Source organism: Meles meles, chromosome 15 (assembly GCF_922984935.1).
Source record: "Meles meles chromosome 15, mMelMel3.1 paternal haplotype, whole genome shotgun sequence".
Lineage (NCBI taxonomy): Eukaryota > Metazoa > Chordata > Mammalia > Carnivora > Mustelidae > Meles > Meles meles.
Genome location: NC_060080.1, coordinates 40269061 through 40285418, shown reverse-complemented (window position 1 = coordinate 40285418; position 16358 = coordinate 40269061). Strand labels below are relative to the sequence as shown.

The 16358-nt window shown below is 55.3% G+C and overlaps 1 protein-coding gene across 1 annotated transcript; it reads right to left on the bottom strand.

Moving 5' to 3' along the window:
* Positions 1-3937: 3937 nt before the first annotated feature.
* On the bottom strand, positions 3938-9742 carry SFTPB (surfactant protein B). Its single transcript, XM_045978972.1, has 10 exons — positions 9676-9742; positions 9214-9344; positions 8839-8910; positions 8345-8470; positions 7651-7779; positions 7290-7379; positions 5741-5918; positions 5381-5541; positions 4502-4582; positions 3938-4000 (listed from the first exon to the last, which is right to left on the bottom strand). Exons 1-10 carry the CDS (start codon positions 9740-9742, stop codon positions 3938-3940), a joined length of 1098 nt encoding a protein of 365 aa, XP_045834928.1.
* Positions 9743-16358: the final 6616 nt, after the last annotated feature.

The following is a 16358-nucleotide window of genomic DNA, read 5'->3' as shown; positions in this document are numbered from 1 at the left end:
TACCCTCCCCAATGTCCATCACCCAGCTACCCCATCCCTCCCAACCTCCCTCCTCTCCAGCAACCCTCAGTTTATTTCCTAAGATTAAGAGTTTCTTATGATTTGTCTCCCTCTCTGGTTTTGTCTTGTTTCATTTTTCCCTCCCTTCCCCTCTGATACTGTCTCGTTTCTCAAATTTTTCATATCAGTGAGATCATATGATAATTGTCTTTCTCTGATTGACTTATTTCGTTTAGCATAATACCCTCTAGTTCCATTCACGTCCTTGCAAATGGCAAGATTTTGTTTTTTTGATGGCTGCATAGTTTCATTGTATATATACGCCACCTCCTCTTTATCCATTCATCTGTTGATGGACATCTAGGCTCTTTCCATAGTTTGGCTGTTGTGGACATGCTGCTATAAACATTTGCAGCCCCTTCTTTTAATACTCAGCCCCTTTTGGGTTACTAACAACTGGACCCTACTTCCATTTTCTTTTTCTTTCTTTCTTTTTTTTTAAATATTTTATTTATTTATTTGACAGACAGAGATCACAAGTAGGTAGAGAAGCAGGCAGAGAGAGAGAGGAGGAAGCAGGCTCCCTGTGGAGCAGAGAGCCCGATGTGGGGCTCGATTCCAGGACTCTGGGATCATGACCTGAGCTGAAGGCAGAGGCTTTAACCCACTGAGCCACCCAGACGTCCCCCTACTTCCATTTTCTCTAGGAATGACTAACAAACTGCCTTGTCGTGAGGGGAGGTCCTGGGGACTGTACTGTCCCTGGTCCTCTTGGTCCCTCTGTCCTTGCACTGTGATGGGCTCTCATGTCTAACTTCTGTTCCTCTCAAGGTGCACGACATCTGTCAGTGCTTTGTCCCCAGTCAGGAGCTCTTGAGGGCCCCCCATTTTGTCCCACGTGGATTCTGATGGCCTCTTGGGCACTGTGGGTGTGCTTGCTCTTCTGCACTGTGGAGGGGGCACCCTCTGAGACTGTCCTCAGGCCTATTTGCTAGGCCCCTCTTGAAGGCTATGTTTTGCACTCTTCCTGATGCCATGTTGGAGGCAGCCTTCTCCGAGGGACTCATTCCTGTTGTGTGAAAGCCTGTCTGCCATCTTCAGGAGCTCATCCCCGCACTCGCCCTACCTCCAGGCTCTGTCTCGTCGTCCTCTTCCCAGCCGAGCTTTTAAAAAATTTAAAACATTCTTCTCTTGGAGATCTTGACCTTACGATCAAAATAATGGTATGCAAGACAATAGTCTGCTATAATTTACAAAAATCCACTTACAAGTTCAAATTCAGAGGCCAGGGATTTGTGTACATCCTTACCCCAACTGTATAGAAAGCTTCTCTCTGCAACTTAAATGGTGGTGATGTGGGGGAAATGGATTGGAAATGTCTATAGCTCAGTGCCAAAGTATACATATCCTGCTCTTGTCCTCTCCTGGGATTGGTAGGATTGGGGTGATTTCCATTCCTTTGTCACCTGCGGTTTCTGAATTTTCTGAAATAAACATGTATTTCTTTCATAATAGGACATATAATAACAAAAGTTCTTATATTATAAATAAAGGGACACTTCCAGGCACTTAGGTCTTTAAAGTTTGAGGTTTATTTAATTTTATTGCTGCTGTTGTATATTTTGATTTTTCGGGTACCCTAATAACCTCCTCTTAAAGCAGTGAGTAGATTCTTTGGGAGAGGGGAGTGTGAGAGGTGGGCTGGAAGCCAGAGGGAGAGGCACCGTGGGCGCTTACCTCTCCCTTAAGGATCAGAGTGATGCCCTGTCCAGTTGCCCTAAGCGTGAGGCCGTGGCTTCGGGGGCATTTTAAATGACTGTCTTTTTCCTTTTAGTGTGAAGCAATAGGTTTTATTAGTATTGTTACAGGCATTGGGTTACGTAGAACTGATTTTGAGCATGTGCCCCAACTGAGCTTTGAGGAGATAAATCATAGCAGAAATGGAATCACGCTGGAATTCCACCAAAACTTGGAAGCTCACCTTACACAAAGATAAAAAAAAAACAAACCCTTTTTACATCCTAAAAGGATAGCTCTTAAGCAGGAGAAATTTCAAGTATGAAAGCTTGTGCAGTCACCTCCCCACCCTGCTTGAACCCTGCTATGTCCATTCCTGACAAGTCAGAGATTTTCTGAATTTTTTAAAAAAAACTTTGACTTATATATCTGTCTTTTATGGTACTTGATGTTCCCATTTTTTTAATTCTTCTGAATCTGAGTTTTGTGAAAGTATTAGCAAAATCACTGTAAAAGCCCGTATCTGCTGCACATGGAGATAGATGAAAGTGAGGTGGGCCCTGGCTTCTACCCCGCTGTCCTCTTGGTGCCAGGGGAGGACTGTGTGGCTGACAAGTTCCGGGGGACCCAGCCCTGGGGTGCTGCGGAAGCTGGCTGGCTCCAGTGAGGTGTGAAGTCTGACCGGAAATTTGTGGACTGGGCCGGAAGCCCCCTCTTGCAGATCTCTGGAAGATGCCCCCCAGGCTGCTCCTCACACCCAGAGAGGAAGGGAGTGGCTCTGCTTTGGGCTGTGGTTAAGAGACAGGAGAGGTAAGCCTGACGACAGGACTGAGGTTACAAGCTGCGGGCTCATGGCCCATCAGCTTAAAGGAGATGGAGAAGGTGACCATGGAGGTGAAAGACTTCTTCTCAGTGTGGGCAGAGGGCAGGGAGCCTAAGGAGGAAGCTTGTCACATGGGAGAGCTCAAGAATCCTAGAAACCACTTTATTCGATCCCCCCTTTACCACTGAGGAGAATGTGAGCCAGAGAGGGGGCAACGTATCTTGGCTGGGGAACCTGTAGTCAGTTGATGGCAGAGTCGGGACCAGCACCCAGGCCCCCTGGGCCAATCCATTGCTGTTCCTGTTCCAACAGAGTTGGAAGGCCTGGTTCTTCTGGTGCTGGAAGCCTTAGGAGCTGGGGAAAAGAGACCACCCTGGTCTCCTGGGCAGCTCCCTGGCCCCCGGGATCCCCCAGCTATCATCAGGGTAGAGGGGAAACATGAATTTGGTCCTTGTGGGATAGCTCTGAGTTGGGGCAGACACTTCTACCCCAGTGCCTCCCACAGGGGCTTGTGATTCTAGAGACATTGAGCAGCAGGCCTGGGCTGCCCCACTCAGACGGAAGAGTTGGACACTGGGGCCTGAGCGCAAAGAGGGCATGGGGTTCATCATATTCCTCACAGTGTAGACCTTGCCTTAAAACATGGCCTGGCCATAGGCACCCACAACATTAAAAAAAAAAAAAAAAAAAAAAGAGTGAACAGATGAATATGTATTCATGTTAGGGGCTGGCTCCAAGCAGAATGGTGAAGTGGGCCAAGTTCTTTCTCAGGGACACTTCTAGCCCACAGTTGCTGTGTCTGTCCTTCTCAGAGTCATTCCCCTGCCCCGAGGGCTGGGGTCACAGGGGCTGCATCTGACTCATCCCTCCATCCTAAGATGCTACCTCTGACTTAGACAAAGACAGGAAGAGAGAACTGTGTCTTGGGAAGAGATCGTCAAATGTTGGTGGGGTTCCTGTCTTCTAAGGGGACAACATCTTTGTGCAGGAAAGTGTGATTTCCCCTGAACTTCAGGAAAGATTGGCCTTGGTATGTCAAATACGGAAGATCAGTGAGCACAGAGGGTGAAGTGCAGCTCCCCCCTGAGGCCTGGGACAGGACGAGGGAGGTGGGAGCTGGGCCTAGCACCAGGGGTGGCAGGATTCTGAGGAGAGGGAGTGAGGGAGGCCATTCTTGAGATCTTGCTGTGAGAGGCACTCAGGAGCCTTGAGTTGTGGCCTATGAGGGGGAAGATGGGGCAAGCAACAGCAGTGACTGGCTCTTCCCGCTTGGGGAACACAGGGCCCCTGTCCCAATGGGTACAGGATCCATCCACCTCTTCCCTTCCTCCCCTCAGCTGGGAGCCCAGACTCACCTGGCATGGCTTTGCATTCTCGTCAGAAGTGAGGAATGTGGATACACTCGAGGGGACTGAACGTGGTCCTACATGCCCCCAGGGCCTGCCAAAGGGACAGCGTTAGGCCCAGAGGCCTTGCACCCTGTTCCCATTTCCCAGTTCTGAGGGGGATGGGAAGCTCCTGCTGGAAGGGGCAGTTTTCACTTCGCCTGCCTCTCGTGGGTGCTCTTGGTGTGACCCTGTAGACCTCTTGAGCCACTCCTGAGCCACGGGCCTTCTAGTTTTGGAGCCTGAGGAGGTAGGATGCTTGGCCCAGAACACCCACTTTGCAGCCCTTGCCCCCACTGCTCACCGAACAACCCCCATTCCACAATGTGCATCAAACCACACTTCTTAAAGCTGCCCTATCCTTTCCTCTGTGTCTCCTTGTCCCTTCTCTTACGGCTTTTCCTGGACCCCAGTTAAAATAGCGTCCTGGGCCTGCACTCCTGGGGTTGCCCTGGACCCTGATGACCCAAGCCTCTGCTGGTGATCTGGGGTCGGAGAGGGTGGGGGCCCTGGGAGCCGAGGGAGGCCCTGGCACCAGCTGGGAGGGAGCGAGCACCTGACACGTGGTGTGGGCATCCCGGCCCCCAGACACTAGGGTCTGCAGCTGAGGTGCGTGCTGCTCCACAAACCGCTCACACTGAGGAAGGAGAAAGAAACAGGTGTTGGGGGAACCGGGCCCACTCAGGACTCTCCCCTTCTCTGCATCACTCCAGCGCTCCCTCCTGACCTGCTGGAGGTCCTGCCATCGCCCCCACTGAGCAGTTCTGCCTGGGAACAGGCCGGTGCGGACTCAAACAGAGGGTTTCTGTTGGGAAAGCCGGAGACTCTGGAGAGGGAGGGTCTTGAAACTCAGACACAGGGGTGACATCTTAGCAGCCACCTTCCCATCCCCCCAAATTTTGGTTCTAGAAATCTTAAAGCGCCTTTGGTCTTGGCAGCCTGGTGTGGGGGGTAGAAAGCTGCCTCCTGGGCAGGTTTCAGTAGGCTTGCCTCAGGACCTGACTTTGTGAAGGGAGTTCGCTGTAGGGACTCTGAGTCCTGGGACTCTAGGGCCTTCAAGCCTGGCTGTCTTCACGGATGCAAGTGTCCCCGGTGAGCAGAGAGATGGGGCGAGGACAGACGAGGACCCTGGAGAGAAGGCCAGGCCCTCTGCTGCTCCCATGGGCCTCCTGTTATTCGTGCCCTTACTCTTTGTCCATGAGGGAGGCCTGCAGGTCCTCTGGGGCTCATGCCCTTTGTCCAAGGGTGACCCTTGACCTTAGCAGGTTTTGCCCTGTGTTACTGTTCCAAGGTTTTGGGGCCATGTTCTGCCTGTTTGATCCCCTTCAGGGCAGGGTTAGACTGTGTGTGTCTCTGACCGGGAAGCCTTTCCCGGGCTCCCCCTCCAGTGGGGGCAGGCCCGTTGTCCCAAGTCCCCCGTGTGCCCATCCCTCACCTTTTGCCTGTCCAGCCAGGGGCTGAGGCAGGCCTGGTGTATTGCCTGCGGCACGGCCTGCTTGCTGCTGTTCCCAGCCTGCGTGGTCACGAACATGCAGACATGGCACTCGGGCTCTTGAGGGGACAATTCTCCAGGCAGGGACTCCAGAGCTGGGAGGACTGGAGAGAAAATCATCAGGACTGCCCTGCAGAGGAGCTCAGTTCCAGTCCTGACCGGTGCAGTGCCAGGTAGGAGGATAGGAGGGTTGGAGAGGGTGGGAGATAGGGGGTGAGGAACGAGAAGGGGGAGGGCGGTACAAAGCCAGGGCGGGGGAAGAGGAGCATGGGCACTGGGGAGGGGCCGGGGCGGCAGGCTCACCGGCGCTGTCGTCGTTGGAGCAGCGGAGGACCAGGCCGCAGACCAGCTGGGGCAGCACGCGGCCCAGCAGCGCATCGAGCAGCAGGACAGTGTAGCGCTCAGCCAGGCACTGGCAGATGCCACCCACCACCAGGGGTACGATGTGGCACACCTGGCCCACAGCCGTGGCCAGCACACCCTGGGGTGGGGGCAGACACCGGGCACGGTGGGACCTGCCCCAGCAAGGTCTACACCGCGCCCGGCAGCCACGGGCACTTTGTAGTTTGACCCTGCACCCTTCTGGGAGAGGGAATGCTTATGCCATTTACAGATAAGGTCACTGGGCCTCTGAGCGTGCAAGGGCCCCAGCCAGAGTCACCAAGTGAGTGCAGGAACCAGGCCACCATCCCAGCTTGGCGTCCACAGGCTCTGGGAGCACAGGAAGGAGCATGACCAGCCCGGAGGGGCAGGCATCAGCCGGGCCACGTGGTGATCAGACCTGCGTCTTCTCCCTACAGATGCTGGGCTTGCCACATTTCCCTGCAGCGGGATCAGGGCTCCCTGACCTGTGATCTGTGGCTCCCAGAGCCCCTGGGGGAAGCGAGGATTTTCCCCAGCCCACCCCGATTCCAAACTCCACCTCCTGGCTGAAGGGCAAGGAGAGAGGCGGAGGTGATGGACACTCTGGCTCATTCCCTCCCTCCTTTCTTCTTTCAACCAATGCGGGTCAAGAACCTGAACGCCCCAGGCTGGCCTTGGCTCTAGCTCTGCTTGTGGCCACGCTCTCTCCTGTTAGTGGGAAGGTGGGGGCGGGCGCAGGACACTGAACTGTATGTCTCTCGGCTTTGCTACCTTCCAAACGGGTTCATTTCACCAACTTATGCATTTCACCTGCCTGTGTCAGAACTCACACTCGCCTAACATCCCTGCTTCGATGACAGAGGAAAGAATGCTCTGCCCAAGGCTAGCCCGTTGACTCGTGCACTGGACCCCCGCCCCCACCTTCTCCAGTACGATACCGGCCCTGTCCTCTCTCCCCACGTCACTGCTTCTCCCATCTGCTGGCCAGTCTCATCGGCACACAAGCGCGCCAGGATGGCTTCCACCGCTAAAAACCTCACTTGTTGGGGTGCCTGGGGGGGCTCAGTCGGTTGAGTGTCCGACTCTTGATTTTGGCTCAGATCTTGATTTCAGGGTGGTGAGATGGAGCCCCGCGTTGGGCTCCCTGCTGATCCTGGAGCCTGCTTAAGATTCTCTCCTTGCCATCCCCCCACCCCCACCATGTGCTCTCTCTAAGAAAAGAAAAAACGAAACACTGGGATTCTTTGCCATCCAAGCTGCTGGTGAGCAAGACCCAGGTCTTGTTCACTTTCGTTCTTTGACACCTGGGACGAGGCCTGGCATATAATGGGGGGGCTTTATAATTGTTGAATGAACTCTAGTTCTCGCCCCCAGGGGGCCTGAGCTCTGGGGTCCCTTGTGTGGCCCCTGACAAGGGTATGAGGAAGGGAAGGGGACGGTAGAGCTATGGAAGGCCCTGCCGAGCTCCTCGTCTTCCTGGACGTCTCACCTTGGGAATCACAACCTGGATCCGCTTGATCAGAGTCCTGCACAGCCAGCAGTAGGGGAGGGGGATGGGCAACCGCCGCTCAGACAGATCCTGGGGGAGAGAATCACCCCCAGGTGAGGCCAGGCTGGGCACTGGGAGGAGGCTTCCTCCAGGCTCTGCCTCCCCTGCCTCCTCTCCTCCTTTCCCCCTCCTGCCTTAGGCCCTGCTTAGAGCTTCTTGTCCCCGTTCTGGCTCTGCCCTCTCCAGGGCAAGTGCTTATGGGCCTTGGCTGTGGCCTCGCTGTCTGGAAGCCCACCTATCTGTGTAAGGGGCCGGCAGTGCAGGGGACCTCTGTCATCGGGGTATGAGGCCCAGCCCTCACCTGGAGGGCTCCCGGCAGCCCCGGGAGGATCAGCTTCTCCGGCAGCAGGTCTGACAGCTCTGGCTCCTGCCCGGGCTCTGGACGCCCAAGTTTGCACAGGCCCAGGTGACTGCAGATGACCTTCGGGTTCTAAGGCACAGTGCAGGGGGAGAGAGTGGTCACTAAGACCCCTGGCTTTGGGCCTGGAATGGGGGGCAGCAGGCTGGATGGGGGCTGTGACCTAGGGCTCTGTGGTGAGGGTTGGGGGAGCCAAAAGGCAGAGGTGGGGCTGTGTGGGGTCTTCCGGCAGGTGTCTGGGGATGTGGGTGAAGGAGCACGTGCATGTATGTTTGTGAGAATGGATGAGTGCAAGCATGAGGGTGAGAGTGTGTTTGTGTGTGCAAGTATGTGATCTGTGGGTTCTGCGTGAGGCTGCGCATGCGGTATGAGTGTGTGAACAAGTGTGAGTGTGAAGGGTGTGAGGGTGTGGTAGATGTTTGGTAAGCCCATTGCGTGGGGCCCATCCTGCATAGGTGAGCCAGTAGGGCTGACTTGGGCCATCTGGCTGTGGGCCTCTATGTCTCCTGGACTGGTCACGGTGGGCGGGGGCGTGGGGGGGGGTGTGGGCTGAGGTGTTGCGTGGGTAACTCTGGGCGTGGCTGGACACGGGGGCCATCGGGGAGGCAGGATGGAGGCGAGGTTGCTGCGCCCTCACAATCTGGCTCTGGAAGTAGTCGATGACCACTGGGAAGTAGGTGTCCAGCAGGTGACGGCACTGGGGCACAAGCAGCTTCAAGGGGAGAACGTCACACTCTTGCTCCAGGAACTTCCACACCGTGTCCTGGGACGCAGTGAGGAGACAGGTTGTAGAGGGAAGAGTCATGCTGACCCCTCCAAGGTCTGTGCCCGCCCGAATCCCTGGATGCAGGCTGGCCACCCTCTCCCGGGGCACCAGAGTTGAGAGAGTGCCGAGGGGTTAAGTAGCTGGCTACAAGGACGATCCTCCCCCTTGGGACAGACCATCGCTGGTTGTGCTGCTGAGCTCACTCCCAGGACCCTCTCCTGGCCAGGAGGTTCCTGGAGTCCCCAGGCAAACCCATGCCTCACTCTCAGCCTGGAGATGGTCTCTTTAGGGGGCTGACCTCTATGTCCTGTTCTGTCCCCCATCTCTTGGCCCCCAAGCTTCATCCAGGATCTGGACCTCATCACCTGAAAAATGGCCTCCTTCGTCATCTTGGTGAGGATCCGGACGATGTCCTCACATTCCTGGCACAGGTCATCCTGGGGAGGGGGCCCCAAGGTGGAGCATTTGATGGGGGGGCATGCTCCCAGCTCAGGTGATGAGGCTGAAAGAGCGCTCCAAGGCACAGGCAACTACCTGCCCCCGGCCCGTCCCATCCCATCCTGTCCCATCCCGTCCCATCCTGTCCCGTCCCGTCCCATCCCGTCCCATGGAATCCCATCTTATCATCCATCCCGTCCTACCCCTGGGGGGGCCTTGAGTCCCCTCAGGTGCATGCAGAGGCTACCCAACATGCCCTATGCCAGGCCTCCAGTCCCCGCGCCTCCGTGGGATGTACTCACAGCTCTAGCATAGCCCCAGACTTCCTGTAGGCAGTGCCCCAGGGCTCTGCACTGCAGCGCATGCTCCAGGCTCTGACACCAGAACTCGGGGCCCCGGGCACAAGCAGGGGACGAGTCAGTCCAGTCAGCTGTGATTTGGGGCCGGAGCAGCCATGGAATTTAGGCCACGCCTGGCACTCTGACTTCACCCAACTTCCAAATCTAATTTTACCAGGAGCACTGGGGCCTTAGAGATGCTGGAGTCAGAAGGAGCAGGGTTCCACCTGCTCTAGTGCCCCCCCACCCCCACTGTGTTTCCTCGGACAAGCCCGGGAACCTCTCTGAGCCTCAGCTGCCTCATCTTAAAATGAGGGTATTGAACGAACTGGGGATAATGCCTGGCTTAGAGCCTAGAGATGGTGGGGAAGTCTCCTCCACGCCTGACCCCAGGCGAGAGGGAGCTGAGGAGAGGCTGGGGAGACTCACCGGCCCCGGGGCCACACAGCGTGGGGAGCAGCAGCAGCCACAGCAGCAAGTGTGACTGGGCCATGTCACCTCCACAGCCTGGATCCCCTGCTTGGGCGGGGGCCCTTATACCTGGCCGGGGGGGGGGGGGGGTGGATGGGGGCAGGGCTCTGGGGGAGCAGCAGGGACCTCGGTGTTTGCCTTTGTCCTGGAGAGCTCTCCAGGTGCTTTGATCCCTGCCTCTTCTGTGCAGTGACACTCTACCCCTGCCTCCCGCCTCCACTGTTTCCTGCCTCATGCTGGTCTCCAGTTCCCTCTCTCTTCCTGCTAAGTCCCATGGGCCTGGACTCCTGGGTCCCTGCAATTGGGGACTTTTGAGTGCCCACGTTTGGTGCATCTCTCTGGGCTATGGTGGGGGAAACAGAGGGCTGGGGTAGCCAGAATGAGCCCCATTACTTCCCAGCCCCTCAGGCTTCCTCCACTCTTGTGCAATGCCCTCAAGAGCTTCCTGGCAGGCTCTCTCTCTCTTTTTAAGATTTTTTATTTATCTTAGAGAGAGAAAGAGAGAGAGAACGCAGTGGGAGGGGTAGAGGAAAAGGGGGATTGAAACCCATGCAGACTCTGTGCTGTGCATGGAACCCAACGCAGGGCTCGAACTCACAACCCTGAGAGCATGACTTGAGAGTTGGACAGTTAACTGACTGTGCCACCCAGGTGCCCCTCTGCCTGGCTCTTGACTCAGGACAAGCCCTGCAGGGACAAACCTGGGACCTTCCTAGGCCACCTACCTCCCATCCTTACCCTTTCCCCAGAAACTCGTCTGGGTCTGTGGACACAGGATTGTCATTCCTCAGAAGAGCATTTACATGAAACAAACCCCCCAAGTGACCCCCAAGAGCCTTAGACAAGGATACAGGGACAGGATTTCCAGGCTGTCTCCTGAGCAGCCCAGTTGTCCCCTGGGGGCCACTCCTGGGTAGAGGCAGACCACTGCTGGAGAAAGTGTCCTTGGCAGGGGCAGGGACTCCAGGGTCAGGTCCCACCGGTAGGGCACACCCAGGGACAAGCTCACCATCTGCCCAGGGAAGGACACTTCTGTGAGTGCAAGGAGTAGAGCCTTAGCTCCTTGTCACCAGCTGGTGAGGAGTGCATCTGATGACTGGGTTGCCCTCTGCAGTGGAGGCTCCCAGCCTCTGTGCTCTAGGAGGCGCCCCAATACACATGGCGTTGCGGGGGCGGGGGGCGGGAGTTAGTGCCACTGCACACAGGATAGTCAGGTGACATGCTGGAGGTGACGTGCAGTTTGTTGGCTCAAGCCCTTGTCAGTAAGAGAATGTGGGGCCACAGATCAGGAGCAGGTGACTTGGGCACAAGCCAGAAGGTGGGACCGGAATGTTCTAGTGGGTCACTAGGTGGGGAACAGATGAGTCAAGCTGGACACAGCCGGTTTGGGTGCAGTCAGGACTGACTGAGCAGAGCAGGATTTGGGGATGGCTGTCCCCAAGGTACGCTGGTCAGCGAAGTCCCACAGCGGGAACACAGAGCCCTTGAGACCAGTGGCTTCCCAGGACATGCTTGTTTCTCACTCCCATCCCGGCGGGAGGGGGTGGAGGGATGGTTCTGGTTCACAAGGTCATTCATGGGCCCGGACTCCTCTGTCTGCCTGGCCGCCATCCCCCAGGGCTGGGAGTCCTCTCCTGGATTGTTCGCCTTTGGATGGCGGGCCACACAAAAGCCTGGAAGACACGAGAGAGGCTCGAGGCTGGGCCGGGCAGGGCAGGCTGTCCATCATCTGTGCCCTCAGCTCATTGTCCCCAACTCGGGCACAGGTTGCTGCTGAACCACCTGCATCTGGCAGGCTGGCAGATGCAACGTGCCTGAGCACCCGGGGCTCCGGGGAATGGAGTCAGACACAAGCATTGTCTCACATCCAGCCCAGTGAGGGCAGAACGAAAGGTTTCGTGGGGTTTCCTGGATAGCGGGCCTGTGGCTTCTCCCCACTACTGAGAATTGTCGTCCAAGAGCATAAAATAAAAGAAACACAGAAAGCCAGCCATTGTAGAGAGCCCCGGCCCTGGAGGGGAAGGCGGTACCCCACCTCATGGTCCCTGGAATGGGTCTCTGGTTCCCCTTGTCCCAACACCACTGTCAGCACAACCTCTGATCGAAGTTCGGTTTTTCACGGGCATGGACATAAGGAGAGCCTGCACAGATCTGTCCCCTGTCTTCCTGGCCCATCTATTTTCACTGTCAGTGTTTTTCTGGGAAAAACAAACCAGCCAACCTAGCACTGTTCGCCATCCCAAGGTCTGGGAGCTCATGAACTTGAGTTTGTTGATAAGGATGGCCCCCACTCCTGTGTGTTGTCATTTCTGCAGCCAGTCTCTGGTGACCACGCTGTTTCCTCTCATGCTTCCTGTCTAGCACTGTGTCCGCAGCTGGCCTTGGTCCCCACTGTGCCAGTCTGTCCTTGCCCACCCACAGCAAGAAAGTGGCCTCATGGGGCACCTGGGCAGCTCAGTCAGTTAAGTGCCTGAGTTCAGCTCAGATCATGGTCTTGGGGTCCTAGGATGGAGCCCTAAGTCGAGTTCCCCGCTGAGCAGGGAGTCTGCTTCTTCCTTTTCCTCTCTCCACCCCTCCCCCCAGTGGCTCTCTCTCTCTCAAATAAATGAAATCTTAAAAAGAGAGAGAGAGAGAAAAGACATAAAGAAAGGAAGAAAGAAAGGGAGAAGAGAGAAAGAGAGGGAGAGAAAGAGAAGGAAGGAAGGGAGGGAGCGAGGGAGGGAGGAGAGGAAGGAAGGAGGAAAGGAAGAAATGAGGAAAGAAAAAAGAAAGTGGCCTTGCCACAGTCCTGGAATTGGAAGGCCCGTGGACCACCTCCCTCCACCCCCGCCAGAGCCAGCTGGACCAGGGCTAGACCGCTGTCCCAAAATGTTCAGTCCACAGGCTTGCTGGAGCCAGCTGCACCAGTTTTGACTTGGGAGATCAGAGCTGAGTGGTGGGACAGCAGAGAAGCGAAGGCGTGAAGCCCAGTCGGATGGGTGGTGCACCCAGAGAGGGTCCCGGGCTGCTGAAGACCCAGGGGCCCGAGCAAACCCTTCACACCCTCTAGGATGGCTATTATTAAAAAGCAGGCAATGCCGGTGTTGGTGGGGATGCGGAGAGGGGGAACCCCAGGGCATTACTGGCGGGAATGAGAAAAGTGCGATTGCTGGAAGAGCCGTGTGTGCCCAACCGTTCTTCAAGAGTCATCGGTGTACTTGGTGCCACTGAATGATGCACTTACAGACGGTGAGAACGGTCAGTTCCGTTTGTGGGTATTTTACAGCAGTTTTGAAACATCGAGGGCAGGAGGAAGACAGACAGAGGGAGAAGGAAGCCAGCTGGGGTAGAGCAAAGTTTTCTTTCTTTCTCTCTCTCTTTCTTTCTTTCTTTCTTTCTTTCCTTCCTTCCCCCCTCCCTCCCTCCCTCTCTCTCTCTTTTCCTTCCTTTCTCTCTCTCTTTCTCTCTCCCTCCCTCCCTCTCTTCTTTCCTTCCTTTCTTTTTTGTAAATGAATCATTTTTTACTGCAGTATAGTTGGCCGACTTCTTTCTCTCACTGTGGAAAAGGCCCAAAGTCTGGGTGGAGAGAACTGGGGGCTGAGGCAGGGGGTCAGGAAGTGCGGTCACAGGTTATATGTGGAAATCTCTGGGGGGTGGTGCAGGTGAAGAGCCCACTGACTTCCTTGTCACTCCTCTGTGGCTCTGGGTGGTGTCTCTGTGACTTCCCCCTGGGGCTGCTCCCCAGGGGCCCAAGACTGCCCTCCCTGGCCATCCCCAGGCCCCTGGCCATCCCCGCTCTGGACTTGACTTATTCCACTGCGCTGTGTGGTCTGGGGGTAACACCCAGGGAATGCCTGGCAAATGCCAGCTTGGGAGGCCTCCTGGAAGCCCTTCCTAGCACTGCCCCTTTCTTCTGTCTTCAGTTCTTTCAAAAGAAGGAATTTCCTTCTTTTGAAGGGAGGGCAGGGAAGCTTGGCCTGTATACCAGAGCTCTTGCTGATGCATTCATTTGACCCAGTACTGGTTAATGGTCTGGGTTGGGAGCCCAGGGGTCACTGCCCTTGTGGACTTCAAGTGCCTTGGGGGCCATGGACCGGTGAGCAGAGCAGGGGAACCGCCCACACCCCGGATGAGGAGGGGAGGCTCTGAGGACAGCTGGGCAGAGATTTCAGGAAGCCTATGAGTGGGGCTGGTCAAATGAGGGGTGGGACTGGGAGGTGCTCCAGGCAGAGGGAATGGCTCCTGCAGAGGCCTGGGATGGGGACAGTTGGGGTTATTTTGATCCTGTTTGATAGAGGAGACAACTGACACCCCTTTCCCAATAGTGAGCTCAGAATAGCGGGGCTCAGTGTGGGGTAACGGCTGACCTTTTAGCTTCCAGCCCCACGAGGGATTACATTTCTTTTGTTTGAAGTCACTCAGTCCGGGAATCTGTAAGGGAGCTCTAATAAAGCACTACCATTGCCCACTGTATTCAGCCCCAGCCATTTCTCCCGCTCCTACACCAGCCTCCTATGCCCATACTTTGCAAATCTGAATCAGAGCTGCCCAGTACAGGGAGGCCTGGTACCGGTCAATGTTGCTGTGCGTGGTTTTGTTTTCTGTGACCCGAGAGTCTGAGAGTGGTAGAGGCCTGTGGGAAGAACACAGTTTCTGGGTGTTAGGAGAGCTGAGTCTCTGGCCCAGCCCCGTGGATGCTCCATGAATCAGCCACGCCAGTCCCCTTTGCCAGAAATTACTTGGGAGTAAGCATGTGTTCAGGTTCTGGTCCCGCAGAAATCTGCTGGGGGCTGCAAGGTTGGGTGTATTTCTTGGCAATGTGTCCTCCTGGTTAAGAGACCGATGGGGACAAATGCCTCTATCTCCTTTTGGACATTCCCATGCAATGATGTTGGAGAATTAGCAGCCATTCTGTCCCAGAAGGAAAAAACATGAGACACACAGAGAAGCAGTTCAGAGCCCTGACCTGGCTTAGCTACCAGTTTACTCTACCTGAGCCTTTTCTGTTCTGCTTATACAATTTCTAGTCACATATTTTCTTGTGTGCAGCCCACATCATCTTAACCAAAGGAAGGAAGGGAAGGAAGGGAAGAGGACCTAGAGAGGAAGCAAGGGACAAAGAAAGTCAGGGGATTCTTTCCATCCTTTCCATGCAGATTAAATTCCATCTCCTCAAAGGAGGTCTCCCAGTTTGCCCCCATTGGAGTCCATCTCCCTTCCTCTTGCCCCCACGGGCCCTCTGTCCTTTGTGACATCTCTCAGCACTGGTAGACTTGCATGAACTCTGGCTTGGAGGCCACAGCTGGAGCCTCAACGTGACCCCTCCTGGAGTCCACACACGGTGTGTTCTGCCCGTGTCCTGGGATGGTAGCCCTGGGATGAACAGAAGCAGGGGGGACTGGGGGAGCCTTTCGGGAGAACTCTCTCCCTGAGGGACACAGGAGTCAGCTGGCCAGACTTGTCCCTCTGACAAAGTCTCAGACACCTGAAGAGAGGCGGGGACCTGAGCTTCTCATGGCATCAGTCACTCTCCAGCCCAGCCCTGCCCCCTCAACTAAGGCCTGGGTTCTAGGAGAGGAGAGAGTAGAGACATGTCCCACTAACACCTTTGGGAGAGGCTAGGATGTAAGGCAGTTAGGTAGATCATAGCCCCAGAAAAGCAGAAACAGGAATTTCCCGTAATATTGACACTAGGATCTTCTCTGTGGTGCCCAGAAATGCTTGGGAATGGAGGAAACAGTAGGAGATGGGATTCTTGCCATGGCTGGAAGGGAAGGACCCTACAAGTTCCAGTTTTTACTTTGGCAATGACTCCATTTAAACAACAACAACAACAACAACACATTTATTTATTTATTTGGGATGGGGGAGAAGAAGAGGGAGAGAATCCCTAAGCAGACTTCCCGCTGAGCACAGAGCCTGAGGCAAAGCTCGATTTCAAGAACCTTCGGATCCTGACCTGAGCCCAAACTGAGAGTGGATTGCTTAATGACTAAGCCACCCAGGCGCCCCACACTGACTCTGTTTTTAAGCTCACACCTAAGCTTGTGTTCCCTGCAGATACAGTGGACCAACCTGCTAATACCCAGGCCCTCAGGGGGTTTCTCTCCCACTGGGTGCTGTTATAGGGACGGATGTCTCTCTCCTCCATTCTGTAGGCCCCAGAGTCTGGCATCGGTTTAATTCCTACGTGTGAATTAAACCGTAGGTGGCCCATCCAGGCCACCCTGATGGGACTCTGTGGTGCTGCTGGATTAACCCCGCTCAGGGCGGTGTAGCTTTCCCCGCACAGGCCTTTTGCATTATATCTGGGACGTAGAAATACTGGGGCAGAGGATGAACTAAAGTCAACATTCAGGCTTTCTTAACGTTAGCAGGAGAAAGTTTGACTTTGGGGGAACATTTCCGTGATTTTTGCGCTCATCAGTAATTTTCTGTTTCCAAAAATATGTGTATCGGGAACTTTTTTGTTATAAACAAGAGTGAAATGGATTCAAACGACTTCTACCAGAAAGGAAAGTCCAGACATCGATCGAGTGGCTGTAGGCAAAGCTTGGTCTGGAGGCTCCCACGCTGTCACCAAGACCTGGCTTCTCTCTGTGCCTGTCCTCTGCTTTCTGCGGGGTCATCCTGCAGCTCTCTCTCTCCCCTCATGGAGT

Coding starts and splice junctions, on each gene's coding strand:
- SFTPB (XM_045978972.1), bottom strand. CDS start 9,742: ATGGCCCAGTCACACTTGCTGCTGTGGCTGCTGCTGCTCCCCACGCTG. Junction 7,780..8,344: donor ACTACTTCCAGAGCCAGATT/GTGAGGGCGCAG, acceptor ACTGTGCCTTAG/AACCCGAAGGTCATCTGCAG. Junction 7,380..7,650: donor GGCTGCCGGGAGCCCTCCAG/GTGAGGGCTGGG, acceptor TCTCTCCCCCAG/GATCTGTCTGAGCGGCGGTT.